The following is an 18,492-nucleotide window of genomic DNA, read 5'->3' on the forward strand; positions in this document are numbered from 1 at the left end:
TCTAGTGCAGAAACACTTCCGGGTTCGCAGTCTCCTCAGCGAACCAAAACATCCTGAAGCTCACACGGAGAGACCCAAAACACCACACGGAAAATATAAATATAAACATAAACTAAAATACATGAGCCCTGGGTCCCTAGACCCAGTACAGAAGTGAATGCGAAAATGAATTAATAGTTTCAAATGTATAAATAGTTCTCAATTCATTTACAGAGTTTAATACAGTTCATGAGGAAATGAGAAATGTTCAAAACAGCGACTGAGAAGAAATCTGCTTCACAAAGTTGGTTCCAATTCCAATAGTTTGTGATGCACTTGAACGCAGCATGAGCAGTTCACGGCCTAACCCCACAGAGACTGTCAGTCTGGACTTTCCTTTTTACCTGTTGGCTGTCAGTGAGATTTCAGAGCAATCAGAGACTGTGGGTCTGTGTATGAAGTATAATTCACGTGCAGTTGTAGAATGAATGGATTAACCCTAACCTGAGAAACATGGTACGCCCCGGCTCTGCTAGGCGACAGGGGAGGTAACATGAATGAGCCCAGAGACAGGAGGGTCAGATAAAAGAGAAAAACAAAAGGTTTATTACCACAACTGAAAACCGTTACTGAAACAACTCACTAGGCAATGAGGTGATTTAAACAAACAAAAAAACTTATCTATAGAGATTGACAGACCACGTGACTTTCTCGCATTGCTTTGTGGGTACCCGTGGCACCAAAATCAAAAAACTGCATCAAGCGCTAGCTTTTCCAGCACCGGTAATCATTAATTCTGCGGTTTTAATCCCTACTTGCATTTTATTTGCCCCAAAAACAGTTATGTACAATACGAGCATACAGAGTAGAGTAAGGACGTTAGCGTGCTGCCCAACTTTCATCACGCAGCAAATAAACTTCAGATCCCTGCAACAAGCCCAAGTCCAGTTTACTTTGGTGATTTGGACTATTCCATTTCACCGCTGTTGTTTTTTTCCTTTATCTCCTGTACAGGCCAACGCATCTATTTGTCGTTTCAGGTTGTAGTGTTACACAACATTATAAGATCTAATAGAAATAAAATGAGTGTTTCGTAATTCATTCAATTTATTGTCTTTATTTGTAACTGGCATTATTGTTTCATTCTATTATAGAATCTTACAAGAAAGAGGCAAATTGTATTCCATCAGCTTTATTAGCTGCTTCGGTGAAAAACAAATCAACATTGCAAAACAACATAGTGGAAAACAGTTATTCATCACTTGATTGCTTCATACAACCCTTAGGCACATATATGCGGGACGTTTCGTGGCTGTTTTGATGTCGCTCTCTCTCTTAACCGATCAAATCTGGCTGTGGTAGCAGCTTTAAACTCGGTATGACCCAGGGTGATAGAGGTGCCCAGTCTGGATCATTCCTGCAGTTTGTAGGCTGGTTTTCCTACAAAACACAACAAACATTAGCCCGCAAAGCCACAGGGAACAAAGCAGCATAGTGCAACGAATTCAATTCAAATCAATATAAGACTTATTTGTAACCTACATCAACAATTATGTTATGATAAATTACGTAACAACTACAACAGAAGACGTACCTTTGTGGAAATGCTTGGAGCAGACTAACATGTGAGCTGGAGTGCTCTGGGACGTTATATTTGGTCTTCCAATGGCTGCAATCCAGGCCATCCGTCGGCTCTTTGTTACTTCGGAAACATAGCTCGAATAATTTCTCTTCAACGACGTAATCCAATAAAAACCGATCTCTTTACCCGTCGGCTTCCCGTGGCTGTCATGCGACCGGCTATTGCAGTTGATAATACAACAGCTTCTTGCCAGTTTTTGTGTCTCTTTTTATCGCTGTGTGACTGTTTTCATGTGAAAACCTGCGTGTGCTAGTACCGCTTGCCACTCGTTCCCACAATCCTTTGCGATTTTACCCCTGAATGACGTCACATTTTCAATCTCTATTCAAATAACACAAGAACACTAATAGACCACTAATAATCTCACAGGCAGCAACTCAGAAACAAAGGTTCAAAAGGCAGCAGTACAAAGGCAGAGGCAGGAGGGACAGTGTACACCAGGGGTCTCAAACTCGCGGGCCATTTGCAGCCCACGTCACCTCTACTTGTGGCCCGAATATTGATGTGAAGAAATATTTTTTTTTAAACTACTATACCAAAAACGATTTAATAAGACGGCAGAGTGTTACAGGCATGGCCCTTTAAGACTGTAGCCTCATGGGCAGTGTAGTCCTTGCTGCAGGCAGAACGTTTGGGACCGCCCCTCCTGCTGTTTGTATGTGAGCGCGAGGGAGGGAGAAAAAGGGGAAAAGTAGGAGGTGCTACCAAACAGAAACGGAAGCTGGAAGCATGTAAATATAATAATAACCACTGCAGCCCAAAAGAGTGCCTGACGAGCCCAGTAAGCTATTAAGACTCGACTGTACGCTGTGTTCGTGTTTTTCTCCGAAACAGTAAAATTCTGCTGGAGCAGCCTTTCAACGCCTCTCTCTGTCTCTCGCTAGCAAAGTTGACCCAGACAGTAAAACTAGTTCCCGGGTACGAGCCCGACACGGAACCCAAAGTGTTAGCCAGAGGTCTCCTTACCACGGTTCGGAGCCGCGGACCTGGCCGAGGTAACAGAGTACAAACATGTTGAGGGCTGTGTTAGTTCAGTGAGAGATTTATTTGGAAAGAAAACAGTTTTTAACTTGCAGTCAAAAACTAATGTGTACGCTTATGCCTGCATTTTTATTTTGTTAAATACAAACAAAATTATAGCAAAAGTGCTGCCACGTGTCTGGCCAGAAAGAGCTGTTTATTTGGTAGTTCAATGAACGGCTTCAGATAGTAAGAGTGAGAAAAGAAATACGTTCTTGTTTGCAGTTTTGTCTTGTTGCACAATATTTTTAATGAAATAAAACAAACAAAACACTACATTTTAGGAAATATTAGTGGGGGTTTTCGTGTTTGTACTACTTGGACACCAGTGTTGGGACTAACGCGTTATTAAGTAACGCGTTACAGTAACTACGTTATTATTGTGGTAAAGAGCACGGTAACTAGTTATTATGCCAAAACCAGGAACGCGTTACTCGTTACTGGGATTTAGATAGGCTCGTTACTCGTTACTTCGTGTGGTGGCATCGCGGAGCTTCCACAGATTCAATAACATTAGCAAGTGGTGGAAGCCAGCAGGTGGATGAAGGAAAAGGGAGGCAAGAGGAGAGCGGCCGCCGTGTCAGGTGAACTGAACTTCAGGTAAGAAGTTATGACCTGCAGTCTGGGTCACATATAAACCAAGTTTAGGTGGAATTTATTTTCGTTATGCTGACTTTTTCGTACTGCGTACTAGCTAGCATGACGGAGTTTCTATACAGCTGGGTGGGTGCTATGTTACTGATGTTGAACTTCATTTTGTTCATACGGTTAATTATTAGAGTTGCCAACTGTCTCAGAATCGTCTCGAATTCAGAGAAAATATTACGCGTTTCGTACTGAGGTGAAAAGGAACAGTTTGTCCCGGACTTCAGCTACAAGGGAAAGAGACACAAAGCTGGAGTTATGCTGTGTTTACGCTGCACAGCTGCCTCTTCTTCTCTCATTCTCTCCTCTCCCGTTTCTACTTCAATCATGAAACTGATCAATGATCAGCTGATCGGCTTTTCTCTCTTGTTTATTTATCGCCCACTTTGCGCCAGAAAGAGGAAACCAGCGGATGTCGCGTTAAACAACAGCAGCACGTTTAAGCTTGATCAGCTGTTGTTAGAATTTATTTAATATTAATTTCTAGTATCAGCTGATGTTTGCTGGAGCCACAGCTGTAAAGCTGCTGGTCATGATGTCGATTTGGTTATCTGGTGAGAGGGAAACATGCAGATGAAACCAGGAGATGTCCTTACTGAATCATCAGAGCTGAACAGGTGATGGAGAAACAGGTTTACCTTTTAGGTGACATGAATGAGTTGAAGGGAAGTTATGATCTGTTTCTGAGAGACAAATAACACCAGGATGCTTTTCTATGTAGCTGACAGCTGGTAACTGTCCAGGGGCGGGTCTAGCAAAGTGCTGCCAGGGGTCCATGTAGGGCATTAACAGGGAAAGGGGGGCACAAGGAAATACTTTTCTTTCTTATTCTCATTTAAAATGTCTAGCTTTTAAAAAAAAATAATTATCTGAGTCATACAACAAACGATTGATAGATTGATACATATATACCATCAGAACAGTGTACATCACTGTCACAACAGTGTTTATTTTCATTCAAAGGCTTTATGATTTTTCCTATAATGGTGGGCCGGTCTCTAGTTAAAATGCCCGGGACAATTTTTTGTCCCAGTCCAGCTCTGTATGCAGCTCATCTGCAGTCTGGTGTTACCTACATCTTCCTATTCAGAAGGCAGAATTTCTGAGTTCTGAGTACAATCAAAAGCACCACAACTGCAGTTTTTATGTTGGATGTAAAAAGCAGGCTAGAATCATGGCGGCGGTCAACGACGGTCCAGGCGTGGGATTTCTCTCGTGGAAATATGCACATTATTTTTTCCTTTCTATTGGTAGGTGGCACAGTGCACTTGTGGCAAGTAAGCAAACTAGAAGACTGGCAATCTTGCTGGGTATCCAGTTATGGAAGCAACACATTAACAAGAGAATTCTGAGTAAAACCAAAGTTACTTTCCCTAGTAACTAGTTACTCTGAAAGCAACGAGTAACTTGAAGTAACTGAGTTACTTTTTTATAGAAGTAACTAGTAATGTAACTAAGTTACTAATTTAAAGTAACTTACCCAACACTGTTGGACACTAAAGTGGCCTCCAATGAGATGACGGTGCCAGAAGTGGCCCGCGGCTCATTTGAGTTTGAGACCCCTGCTCTAGAGAAAGAAAACTAGTCTCACCCTCTCTCCTAGTATGTAGGGTCAGCAAGAGCAATCACACAAAATGACAAAGGTCACAAGAAGATGCCAAGAAAAAATAAACTTAGCAACACGCACAATGCAAACAATTCCTTGTTTATCTTCTAAAAATGTTTGGGAACTGTAATAAAAAGAACCATGTGTCTTCTGCAGACATTACCAATAACTTTGATGTGTCACATGACCCTCTTCCTATTGGAAAAACAAAAGTTGTATCCAAGATGGCCGACTTCTAAATAGCCACCATGGTCACCACCCATCTTGAGGAGTTTGCCCCCTCACATATACTAATGTGCCACAAACAGGACTTTAATATCACCAACCATTCCCATGTTATTACGGTGTATCCATATAAATGGCCCACCCTGTAGTTCAAGAGTATACAACCCCACAGTGATACCATATCAATTTCGAGTCGAGTCAGTCTGATTCTGCCTAATAGCACTTTCAAACTGACCACATTTGACTTACTCTTGGAACGATTTCGAAATGCTCTAAAAAGAAAAATTTATGGTTCCACAGGGTAATTCCACTTTAGATCAACAGTATCCAACCCCACAGTGATACCATATCAATATCAAGTCAGGGTGATTTCATCTTTCAGAGTAACAAAATTATCCTGAGCAGCATGTACTGAAGGTTAGAGTCGTGACTCCAGGGCCTGGTTTGAGTCTGCCCAAGACCATTTCCTGTTGGTCTATATCCCCACTTCTCCCTCCCTTCCCGCCTTCTCTGTCCTATACAGTGAAGACAAAAGGCCTCAAGTTGTGAAAACTCTTCCCCTTCATCATCTTCCAAATCATCTCTCTCATCTAAAATCACCAGTATTCTCTGAGTAGAGAATCTTTTCACAATCTTGAATGATAAAGATCCAAGTGGGTAAAGTTTATGTATTTGCTGTGTTCTCCCCAATTTGTAGCTGGGACAGAGTGTGGAAAATTCTCAAAATTCCAGTTTAGAAGAAAAACATTGAGTGAAGTGTTTGTTTCATCATTTTTCACAACTCATCCACCAGGTGTCACAAACTGCAGCAGAACAGTACAAAGCATGTCATACTGGATGGCTGCAACAACCAGAGTTTTACCTACCTTTGGTATTTCCTGACAGCATGAGCGTAATATTTACTGAACAGAGTCGTCTTCTGTAATCTTTTCAGATTCAGATTCAGAACACTGAATTTATCCCCAAGGGGCAATTAGGATACTGACCTTGCCAACCGTACATACAATACACAAACATCACATTGGGGGGAAAGGCCAGGCTAGGTAGCTGGCTGGTCAGCAGCTGAGATGGTGTCCCTTGCTCTGCCAGGTGAAGTAAACAGTCTTCCAGCCGACCCAGGTGTCGTTGGTTAGGATGGGAAGGAACAGTCTAAACACCGTCTGTTATCAGGGTGAGATTTGTTATGTTCAGCTCCAGCCTTGAGACCACAGCTAGCGCCGGTATGTTAGCCGCATGAAATGATGGTGGTTTTCTTTGGTGCGAACAACTGCATGTCAGTTTCACAGCTGATCTAACAGTCCGTCACTCGTCTCTCAATCTCCGGTTGGAGAGCCACGAGCTTCTCCGAGAGGTTATCAGTTTTGCGCTCAAAGAGAAAAGTCTGAGAACTCACGACCGCCATGAGCTTCTTCAAGATCTTATCCGTGCTGCGTTCAATGAGCCCATTTTGAGAAGTCACGACCCGTCCCATTGTTTCAGTCACAGCGGGCAGCCTTGTGGCGTTTTGAACAGCTGATTCCGCTTTCTTTAATCTTCGATAAGCCAGGGCCAAGCCAGCTCAGATCAGCAAGAACCCTTTGCTGCTGTGAATGTCCATGCTGCTATATTTCAGTATCAGGCTCTAAATGTACAAATGGATCTGAGAAGATTTCCAATTATGTTTCTACTAGATTTACAGTTTGTTTTCATGTCTTCTGACTCAGAAGGTGGAGCGGGTGGAGCTTACAAGGAGTAAGTCCTCATGTAGAAGGATAGGTGTGTTTTAATGAAGCTATTTAGTTAACCAATAATTGTATTGCAGTGAAGCTTCTGTCTGCTGCACTGCAGAGTCCACATTGTACACTGGAAACTCTCAGGTCAGGATCCAAACATCCCCACTGCTGATCATTAAATGATATTATTGTATAAACAACCAAGCTTTATAGAATTGGCAGGTGACCTTTTCTTTATCTTTGGATTGCTTAGGAGATTCTTAATTACTGTCTGAAGATTTTTTACAGTCACATATTTTGTTTTAATGGTAAAACAGAATTATTGTTCAGTTCAATGAGCAGGTAGCTGTGAGATCCATAATAATGAGGTATATTTGTATTAAAGATGACTAAACTTGAACAGTAGCTGTGTGAGTTACTTTGTTTACTCATGTGTGCTGATGTTGTTGGTCATTTAAGGCTGAAGTGAACTAGAAATGAGTTTCTGAAGTAAGTGTACTTGGAGATATTATGTGTTTACTAAAGTAGAGGAGCAGGAGGCTGTGTGTAGCATAGAGGAACCCAGACCTCAGCTTTGTCTCCTGGTTTCTGTTGCTGCTGTTACAGTTTCCCCTCATCGTTCCTTCAACAGTCCCCTCATTGTTTCATCACCAATACCGATACAGAAAACATATTCTTAGTATCATTAGATGCTGAAAGGTGTCATTCTACTAAGTGCAGAGACTGGTATTAATTTAAATAACTAACATTTTGTGATGTCTGAACTGTTTTTCCATGTCAAGTCACTAAATTAGTAATCCCCGGCCCCGCCCACAGTACTGCAGTACTGTGGGCGGGGCCGGGGATTTCTAATTTGATCCTGTTTGAATTCAGCTACATTGGTCGGTGCTACAACAGCTACAGTTATTTGTATGATCTCTACTGAAGTAAAAATGGTATCATTGGCTTGTTGTGGCTGTGATAGCTGCTACTAGGAGAGTTTATTTTCAAGATTTTATCAGAACGAGTGTAACTGGAACATCAAAGTTATTATCGCAGTGCCAAAACTTTGACTCTATCCTAAAACTCTTCACTGAGTCCTCAGACTAAGTGTTCAGAGGTGAGCCCACCTACTGTTCCTCAATAACAGGATTTTCATGAAACACTGGACTTAACCAACGGGGGAAACGGCTCTGGGTCAAAACGTGAAAACAAATCTGAAGGAAAGTTTTATTGAAGTGAACTGTGGTGGTGCCTGGCAGGGAAAAGAGGAATGTTAAGACTTATTGTAAATATAATTATAAGTATAAAAAGGAACAACTAAAATGATCCAGCTAAACAAATGAAATCAGTTCTGTTTCAGTTCATGAGCTGTTTTTTTTTTTTTTTCTTTACAGTTCCAACCTTTTATATTGAAATGATCTGCTCATCCCTGTTTACATGACCTGCATAAAACAATACAGAGCACATTGGGCTGAATATGAAAAGGAAGCATCACAGTGCAGCTTCACTAAAGTCTCTGATATGAGATGAGAAATGAAGCAGCCAGAGTTTTTTCATGAGTGGAAATCCACTGTGACTGTGAGCTGCTGCTACAGCCTCCAGATTAGCCAGCAGCTCATCCTGCTCAACATTTTCTCACCAACTTTAATGGAAGTGTGATGTTTTCAGCTGGAGTGATGGTCAGGGTGGCCTCCCTCTCCTCTTCTTCCCCTCTTCCTCTTTCATTTGTAAAGCCACTTCTGCTGCTTTCATTCATGTGGAAGTCCTGTAGCTGTGATGTTCTTTCAGTGTTGCACTTTGTAGACGCTCCCTGAGCACTGGTCTCACAGCCAGCTGCACACAGAGACCAGTGTTGTTAGTCCAGGTCAGAAGATGACTTGTTGGAATGAAAATGAGCTTGTAGTTTGTCTGCTTTAATCATGTGACTGGAAAAAGGTGTTGGACTTCAAATATGTCCATTTCTTTCACACTTCACCTTTAAAAGTGAAGCCATGTGGTTCCTGGAAGGAAAAACACGACTTTTTCAAGTCTTTGTCCTGTTTTTATGAGAAATGTACGACTTTAATGTGAAACATTCAGAGTTTTTTCTCTTGTTGTGTTTGTTTGAAGCTGCTTCCTGTTGGCTTCAGCTGTTTGGAGTTTCCATTTTCTAAACTTCTACATTCTGAACCTTCTTCAGCTCTGAACAGATGATGAAACACTGAATGATTTCAAGCACTTTGTCTAATAAACTTACATCTTTCATTCTTTATACAGATTGATCGACTGTGATTTGTCAGAGATCAGCTGTGATTATCTGACAGCAGCACTGAAGTCCAACCCCTCCCATCTGAGAGAGCTGGACCTGAGTGAGAACAATGAGCTGCAGAATTCAGGAGTGAAGCATCTGTGTGTTCTTCTGGAGAATCCACGATGTCGATTTGAAACTCTGAGGTCAGTCAGCATGTTTTAGTTGTGCTGAGATGAATATGATGTGAAAGTTGTGCTGACACTAAACTGCAGACATCAGGCTGATATTATACTGATCCACACTGAGGATCTTCATGGTAAAGTCTGTTTTCTTCTTCTCTGGTTAGTCCATTGACTGCAGCAGAACAATGTTCACATTTCAAACCTTCAAAGAAGAAGAAAAATCCTCCACTGGATAATTCACTGTGAAACTCTCCAACTCTTCATTCCACCTTAAAGTCTGTCTGACACTGAAAAAAGCAAAATGTGCGTCTGCTTTACAGACAGCAGTCCAACACAAACATACACACATCATCCAAAACACAGTCCAACATCCAAATCTCCTCCACTGCCAGCATGAATGATGGGAAAGAGAAGGAGGAACACTCTGACATTCAGGGTTAGAATGAGTTTCATGAAGCAGACTGTGAAGATCAAAGCTGCATTAGAAGCTTACATGAATGAATGAGTGGACAGAAGTGGACAGAGATCATCTGAAGCACTTCAAAGGCTTTAAATCAGCACATTTCTCTTTATTCTTCATCAACTCTGTTAGTTTCTCTCAGTTTTCTGTGGAATGAAGCTAACAGCAGGCTAATAAGATGCTGACCAATAGGTTTCTATTGAAGGTTGTAATTTGTATCTGAAAAAGTGCTTTGGCTCAGCAGGGATCAGCTTACAGGTAGAATACAGCTGCTGGATGGGATTAGCATGTCATAGCTATCTACCAAACTGCTAACTGGGGAATTTCAGGCCATCTATGGATCATTTTTGCTAACTGTTTATTCAGCTTAGGCTCACAGGGCTGCAGCCTGTGCCCTAGCTGTCATAGGGCAAGAGGCGTGGTCCACCTGCACAGGTGAGCAGTCCATCACAGGGCCAACAGAGACAGAGAAGCACTCTCTCACATCCACACCTACAGCCAATTTAGAAGCACCAATGAACCTAAGCAGCATTTCATTGGACTGTGGGAGAACATCCAACCTCCACAGAAAGGCCAACAAGCTTCAACCTACAACCTTCTTGCTTTAAGGCACTAGTGCGAACCACTTTTCCCCATTTCAGCCCAAATCCTGCATCTTCCTGTTTCTGACTCCAGGCCAGCTCCACTAACACTTTCTCATCAGACACTGCCACCTAGTGGAGGAAGTCTTAGTTCCATTTGAAGCTTCAGATCACAGTTAGTTCCTTTACAAAGAGGTGGAGGTGGTGGGGCCACAGCACCATCATCACTGAGGGCCATAGGACACTTAACCTTTGTTTCCATATGCTGGGGACTTCCTGTTGTTCCAAGGAGGACTGGAAAATGTGTGAAAATCTCCCAGTCAGTTCCTCACAGCACACTTCAATCATTTCCCTCCCACAGCATCAGGACCAGGGCTTTTTCTCTCTTTGGTCCCACTAAGAGATTTCCACACAAACACCTCATCAGTGGGACTCTCAGAGCTACCAGCCCTTTGCTACAATCACAAAGCTCTTCATTGAAATCAATGATATCAAAGCTGGAATCCAATGAGTCCAAGTCTTCTGCTGATTCAGCATCACATTCATCTTTGCTCCTTGTTCTGCATCCCCACCATGGACTTCATTCCTTTCCAAGCCAGCCTTGAGTGTCCTTTATTCAGCTCATCCTCTGCTTTACTTTTACACCTGATTTTAGCTGCTTTATCTCTCTTTCAACAAGTTTCTGTGCCTCAATCTTTTTCTTCTCTCCCTCATAACAAGACAGTTTCTTCTGACTGAGAACATGTTGGAGTGATTTACTAATCCAGGGCTGATTTTGGGGGAAAACCGTTCCTGTTTTCAAAGTAGGGTGCAGTCAGAGCAGTCCCTCAGTCCAGTTGGATTTTGGAGATTTGAATCTCTGTTCTGTGACTAAGTCCTTGAATCATTTCTTCCAGTTGGTCCAACAAGACAGACTAAGTATTGGACATGTGTTGTGGCTCCATTAGGGGAGCTTCTACATGTGATGTGATGGCCCCTCTGGGTCTGTCAGGTCACAGCACTGAAGAGAGCTCAAACTGGGCACACAGTTGTTCCAGTCTGGACCAAAGACTCTGCATATAGTCTGAAACTCTGCACAGTTTCCTGTTTGAAGCTGCTTCCTGTTGGCTTCAGCTGTTTGGAGTTTCCATTTTCTAAACTTCTACATTCTGAACCTTCTTCAGCTCTGAACAGATGATGAAACACTGAATGATTTCAAGCTCACACTTTGTCTAATAAACTTACATCTTTCATTCTTTATACAGATTGAGGAGCTGTGGTTTGTCAGAGATCAGCTGTGATTATCTGGCAGCAGCACTGAAGTCCAACCCCTCCTATCTGAGAGAGCTGGACCTGAGCATCAACTACAACCTGCAGGATCCAGGAGTGAAGCATCTGTGTGGTTTCCTGGAGAGTCCAGGATGTGGACTTGAAACTCTGAGGTCAGTCACCATGTTTTAGTTGTGCTGAGATGGATATGATGTGGGTTGGTAGGTCCACAGACACCTCTATACAGGAAGTCTTGATCCTTGACCCTCTGAGTCTGACTCAGAGTTCTGAGCTGATGTGGGTGAGGGGACTCGGGCAGCCTGACACACTTGATGTCCATTTCTTCCCTGCTTGTCCTGATACAAATAAACATGAGTGTCGTTTGCAGGTCAAATGTTATCAGTCACACCTGTTAATGAAGCTCTCTTCTAGATTGTAATGCTTGCTAAACTAGGATGGTTTTAGAAGCCTGGACCACAGACTCCAACGAAAGATATTACTTGGAAAGGCCAAAGTAACCTATTAGAGGTGTTTGCACTGACTTAGAATAATACTCACATTTGAATCTTTATTGTTTCACAAAGGGTTAAAAAGTGAATGCATTCATTTGTTCTATGGTAGGTCTTAAAGGGTTAATCCAAACACCTTTCTCTTTAAAATTTTGTTTGTCAGTCACAGTATATTCACTAAGTCACACACGTTCAGAAATCAAAGTGCCCTGTGTGTGCTCTCATTCACTCTCAATCACTCTGAAGTCTGTTTGTACAGAGGTTAAGAAATCACATGATAGGGCGGGGCCAGGTTTCACAATGAGCTAACCCGAAACTCTGGCTGATTGTGACCCACACCTGCTTTCACACCTTGGCTCATGTGATTAGAGGATCAACAGGTGGTCCTTTGTCCCTGCTCGGGAGGACTCTCCCACAGGGCTTAAATCTGGGACTCTCCACCATTTGACCCTAGAAATAAAGACGCTTCTTGGATGAGAGGTGAAATGTCTTCAAGAAACTTAAAGAAGTCCAGACGCTTTTTTTCTAAGCTCTTTAGATGATTGCGAACCTTCACAGACACCTCATCAGTGGGATTCTCAGAGCTACCAGCCCTTTCCTACAATCACAAAGCTCTTCATTGAAATCAATGATATCAAAGCTGGAATCAAATGAATCCAAGTCTTCTGCTGATTCAGCATCACAATTATCTTTGCTCCTTGTTCTGCATCCCCACCATGGACTTCATTCCTTTCCAAGCCAGCCTTGAGTGTCCTTTATTCAGCTCATCCTCTGCTTTACTTTTACACCTGATTTTAGCTGCTTTGTCTCTCTTTCAACAAGTTTATGTGCCTCAATCTTTTTCTTCTCTCCCTCATAACAAGACAGTTTCTTCTGACTGAGAACATGTTGGAGTGATTTGCTAATCCAGGGCTGATTTTGGGGGAAAACCGTTCCTGTTTTCAAAGTAATCCCCATTTTTCCCAGAAAGAAATGTCAGTAGAAATCGATGATATAAGTGAGAACATGAGCCTTTAAAAAGGCTCTTCTGAGGCTGCTGCCAGTGGTCAAAGCCTCCAACAAAGCTCTGTAAGTAAATATGTGATCATACCTTTAGTTTTTAAATGTTTATTCTACTTAACACAGATCAGGTGGGAACAACTAAAATAAAATATAAAAAAAACTAAACTAACCAAAGAAGTAATGATTGCTGACGTCTGAAAAGTCTAAGTAATCATCAGCACTCACTTTGTTCAATACTGAATACATTGGAGCACAGATTCTCCACATTTCTGAAATATTTCTGGGTGTAACTGTTACCAAAGTGCAATTTAGACCTGACCTGTGGTTGTTATCTAAGTGATAATCATCAATTCTACTAAAACAAATACAAAATAAAGACATTTGACACATTTTGTTGAGATCAAAAGCACACTGAACAATTCAGTGTTGTTTTACTGCTGTTCTCTCTTCACTTCTTCTCCTCTGATTCTCTCCACATGTTGCTCTGCGTCAGTGCTCAGTTTCCTGACAAAAACAAGATTAAATATTGCTAAATATAATAGTATCTCATTACACTTCAACATAAGTGTTTTATTTTTGTAATTGTTTATCTGTTATTTTTCAGACTGAGTCACTGTGACCTGTCAGAGAGAAGCTGTGAAGCTCTGTCCTCAGGTCTCAGCTCTCAGACCTCTAATCTGAGAGAGCTGGACCTGAGTAACAATAACCTGAAGGATTCAGGCGTGAAGCTTCTGTCTGAAGGACTGAAGACTCCACACTGTACACTGGAAACTCTCAGGTGAGATCAAGCATTTTTCTTCATCAACTGACAGAATTAGCAGATTAATAATAAGGCAGCCCTCTAATAAGAGGAGAAGTGGAGGTGTTTTGAAGGGCAACATACTCTTATGTTAACAAGACAGGAAGTAGTTCCTGGGAACTGCTTCCTTTGTTATTGTCTAAGTAGAAACCTGATGGTAAAACAGTGATGAGTTTGCAGAGGTGAATCCACAGCACACAACACAACAATGCTGTTGCGTGCTGAAAGCAGACTTCTCACAGATTCTGAGACTGCAGGTTTCATCACTGTCCAACCAAAATTCACTGAACCAGCAGTAAATGAACGTCCAAAACTACGCTTCATGTTTAAAAAAACAGATGATCAGGGGGATTTGTGTTTACATCTTTGTTGTGTAATCTGTTCACCTGCTGTTTTAGCTGTTTGGTGGTTGTTGAGATGGTTTTGTGAACTTTTAGCTGAGATTCTGACATTTCTGTAAATACCACACATGTCTAATTACTTTGTATAGCATGAATGGCCATAGCGAGGTTTTTAACAGTAAGAAAAGCTGTAAAACTTAAGAAAATATAGTTAAAAGTCCAAAACCTTCTACGTCTGGTCGCTTGTGGTGAGGAGCAGATCAAATGAGTAAAGAATTATGTTGGGTCTGTTCCCTCAAACCCGCTAATTCTAGAGACTTATTCATCATGAAAGAAAACAAGACAGTCAGCGATCAATCGATTACTTGCGCAAGGGAGGCCTCATCTGTGTCCACCACGAAAATGACCCCAAATCCGGCCTCCTCTCGCTGCCTTTTATTGAGAACACAGTTCACACAAAACAATTGTACCTCCCCTCATAAACCCCCTTGGTTACAAAGACAAGGCACTGTGTGTGTGTGTGTGTGTGTGTGTGTGTGTGTGTGTGTGTGTGTGACCTCCTGCTGGGCAGGAAGCTTACATCAAAAGGACCTTCACAAGGATGTCTGTAATAAAAGACTACAGCCCCTTACCTTGAGAATCTGGGGAGGGGGACAGTGGAATTCCTTTTATCACAGAAAGGAATTTCACTTTCTGTGAATTCCATAATGACAACATTTAAGCATAAAAATTACAACATTTAACAATTCACTCTAACATTCCCTCCTGTTTTGTGATTTTTATGCTCCAAATTATTCCTGTGTAGTATATTCTTAGCCATGCACCTCTTGCTTGACAATTTCAGCGCAGGCATCATTCATACACAGGCTTCTGTCAATGTTATTCATTTCAGTCAATTCATACTGTTGTAAAAGTACATAATTAACAAATGTATCAGAAATCATTTTAGTTCGCATTGATCTTATACACTGTAAAATGCATCCTATACATAAGCAAATCAAAAACAGGAATTAATATTTTCAAAAGAAGATGCCACCAAGGACCAGACATTAACCAAGCTCTCCAGCCTTGTGGTGCATCTACTCCTGTCGTGCGATTCATTATGTATTCCTGCAAGTAAACAACTGAATGTAACAGTCAAAAAGAATAATCAACATTCTCAAAAATCATGTGTCACTACAATCCAACTGTATACAGACATTGACGTTCAAACACATCAGTTGACTTTATTTTTTGTCCATGTGGCTCTCAGCTTTCAAAGCTGTAGCCTGGTCAACACCCTTCTTTATGACTCCTATCAACCCCCCGAATCTTCTCACTATAGGCATCCTGTGGGGGTTAGAGTCAACTGGTGAATTATCCGCATTTACAACTCTTCTCCTGTCCTGTTGTCACCACAGGAAAAGCTTTGTAAAGGAAATTGGATCAAGCTGTTTTGATCTTCTTGGCTCAAAACCTCAACCAGCTTAGAGAAGTGTTCATGATGTAAATGTAGACAAAGGGCTTCTCTATTTACGTCCTTCTTGCAGAGGACACAAAGAGTAGGTGACGTTGCACAAATTTCATGGTAAATCTCCAACTTGGACTAATCCATTGCCCTTCATACACATAGGTAACTGGCCTGTTTCCAGTTCATTTAGCTGTTCAATGTCCTGCAGCAAGTCAGATACTTGAAGTCAGACTAGCAGGTCTGTCATACCAGAGCAGTTCACCTTCCCAGCTACTGGTGAATCAGCCTTCCAGTCAGGTTCAGAGCAGTTGAAAAGTTGGCAGTGTTCCAAGTGCGTTTACTCCTGGATGTGTTGCTAAGGCAACCAAACAACTGTCTCGCTCTCAGTGATGCTATATGGCCACAGTCCAGAAGAATGTGTAGCCAGTGGCATCACAAGCATAACCATTGGTCTCGTTCTTTATGTGAGCGGTTGTGTTCACAAACTGCCACAGGTAGTTGTTGAAAACCCCATGTGGGTACTGGGTGTGATTTGCTCTGTCCCAGTGCGCTCCTGTCATCCCACTCAGGGTCCACAGGCACAAGAAGGCGCACAGCACATTCCCAGCCATTCTGATGAGTACCTGTGGCTCAGTTGGTTTCTTCACCGGATTGAGACGAGGGGCCCTGGAGGCATTCCCCCCCCTTTGTACCCGGTCTTCCTGCCACTTACCCCGAGCTGGCCTGGATGTGTGTCACCTTCTTGCAGTGCGCTTGATGTATCCAAGTGTTTCTTCCAGCAACTTCACCGCTGTGGTTGTCATCAGCAGCATCCGATATGGACCTTCCCACCGTGGACTGGACCAGCACTTCCTCTCCATGGCCTTGTCAACATCCAATCTCCAGACTTCAGACTCTGCTCCTGTAGAGAACAGAATCATCTGGCAGATCATTTGTTCTCAAGACTTCTTTACTTTTAAACATTTTAAGCATCTAATCTGCTAATATGCTGTCTCTTCTGCTCTCCTATCATCACTACAGAAGACTAGAACTCTAAATACTCTAACATATATAATCTCAACGAGTCAGACCATTCTCCGTTGGAGTAATCCTCATGTACATTCGTATACATCTTAACTAATTCTATACAGTTTAACCATGTCCTGCGTCTCTTCCATTGTCTTCCTGAATCTTAGCTTTACTGTTCTATTAGTTCTGTCTATCAACCCTGCACTTTGTGGGTGATATAAACAATGATGTTTTTAGTGTTATCCCTAGATGTTGTGCCATTAATCTAATCAATTCATTTCAAATGTGGACCATTATCACTAAACAATACTCATAGTTATTACAGTTGGACAGCACTATAGTCCATGTGAATAACTTGAAATAGGTGACTGGGTCTGGGGAATTTCCCTCTCTTAGGTCTCAAATTACCCCAAGAATTGTGCTTGCAACATATCATACATGACCTGCAAAATTTTTTTTAAGGGTATTTAATTTTAAAGTATAAACTACTCATTATCTCCCTCCTGTTGCGACATGGCAAAGCCCATGGCGCAAAATAGCAGCAGTCTTATACAAATTCTAAGGCAGTATTGGTTTATCACACAGATAACAAACACCATCCTGCAAGCTCGCTCCTACTGTAAGTCACAACTGTTTCCCTGCAGTAGATGAGTGGCCCTGCATGTCTACCAGTGCATCCCGCATAATAGCCAACGTCTGCTGGTGTTGCACTGCTAAAACGTTAACACCATGTTCTCGTAAAGTTGCCTCTTTCGCGATCTTATCTACAAAAGCATTCTCTAATGCAGCTGGATCTTTCCCTCACATGTGTGCTACACATTTGCAAACGGCAATCCTACTGGGTAAAAACTCTGCCTCCAGCAGATTTTGCAAGAGTTTGGCGTGTTCTACAGGTTTCCCTGTAGAGGCTGTCACACCTCGTCTCACCCACTGCACCACAAAGAAATGTAATGTAGCAAATGCATATTGGCTATCAGTGTATATTGTCACATCTTATTTCTCTGCAGCTTTACACACTTCCGTTAAAGCTAGCATCTCTGCTGCTCAAACAAATATGAAACATGCTAGTTGTCCTGCACAGATAACTTTCTCACTATCTACTACAGTAAAACCTGTTTTAGTCTGTCCCTCTGCCGTTGTAAAACTCAACCATCAACAAACCAAAACTTTCCCTCACCAAGTGGCACATCTATTAAGTCATCCCTCGGCTTACACTCCTTCTCTACGTGCTCTCTACACTCATGAGAAGTGCCCTCTTCTTTCGTTGGCAAAAGGTTTGACGGATTCAGAATTGTGCACCACTTTATGGTAATATGTGGTTGTGAGAGTAACAGTAGACCTCTACCTCGTGTGGAACTAACTGTGTCAAAAGGGTGAAAAACTATATCCTGAAACATTGTACAGCTTAAGCTGCTGCACATACTGATCTCACGCATGGAGGCAAAGCACAAGCAACTAGAGCTAATCTTTTAGGATAGTAAGTTACTGGCTTCACTTGTGGAAAAAGTGCTGTTAGTTATTTCACAGTCACCTGGCATTTGTGCTGTTCACAGAACCACAAGTCCATCGCTGGACCTCCTCTGCGCTGTCACTTTTTGGAGCTTGGCACGCTCCCTCAGGTTCTCATGATTCAACGTTGCTGAAGATTTTAAAGGCAGAGCACGTCGTACACCTTAGTTGTCTTCCTCAATGTCAACGTCGAAACTCTTTCATCTTATTTAAGATTTTGCTGTGCAAAGTCTCCTCATGACGATCTCCTGGAAGCTCAGTAGCACAGCTCTCTGTGCTGAAGGTGATCTCCGATCCCCCTGAAGACTCTTTCCAGGCTTCAGCTTCCATCTTGTGGACGATCCTCTCAGTCACTCCTTCTC

General features: G+C 42.1%; 1 protein-coding gene across 1 annotated transcript in view; it reads left to right on the top strand.

The window, feature by feature from the left end:
- Positions 1-532: 532 nt before the first annotated feature.
- LOC112845975 (ribonuclease inhibitor-like) overlaps positions 533-18,492 on the top strand; it is a 29,482-nt gene continuing 11,522 nt past the window's right edge. The window contains exons 1-3 of the mRNA XM_025905136.1: positions 533-556; positions 9,126-9,244; positions 13,628-13,801. Coding sequence (XP_025760921.1) covers positions 533-556; positions 9,126-9,244; positions 13,628-13,801 — 317 coding nt within the window. The remainder of the gene's footprint in view (positions 557-9,125; positions 9,245-13,627; positions 13,802-18,492) is intronic.

Source organism: Oreochromis niloticus, unplaced genomic scaffold (genome assembly GCF_001858045.2).
Source record: "Oreochromis niloticus isolate F11D_XX unplaced genomic scaffold, O_niloticus_UMD_NMBU tig00008834_pilon, whole genome shotgun sequence".
Lineage (NCBI taxonomy): Eukaryota > Metazoa > Chordata > Actinopteri > Cichliformes > Cichlidae > Oreochromis > Oreochromis niloticus.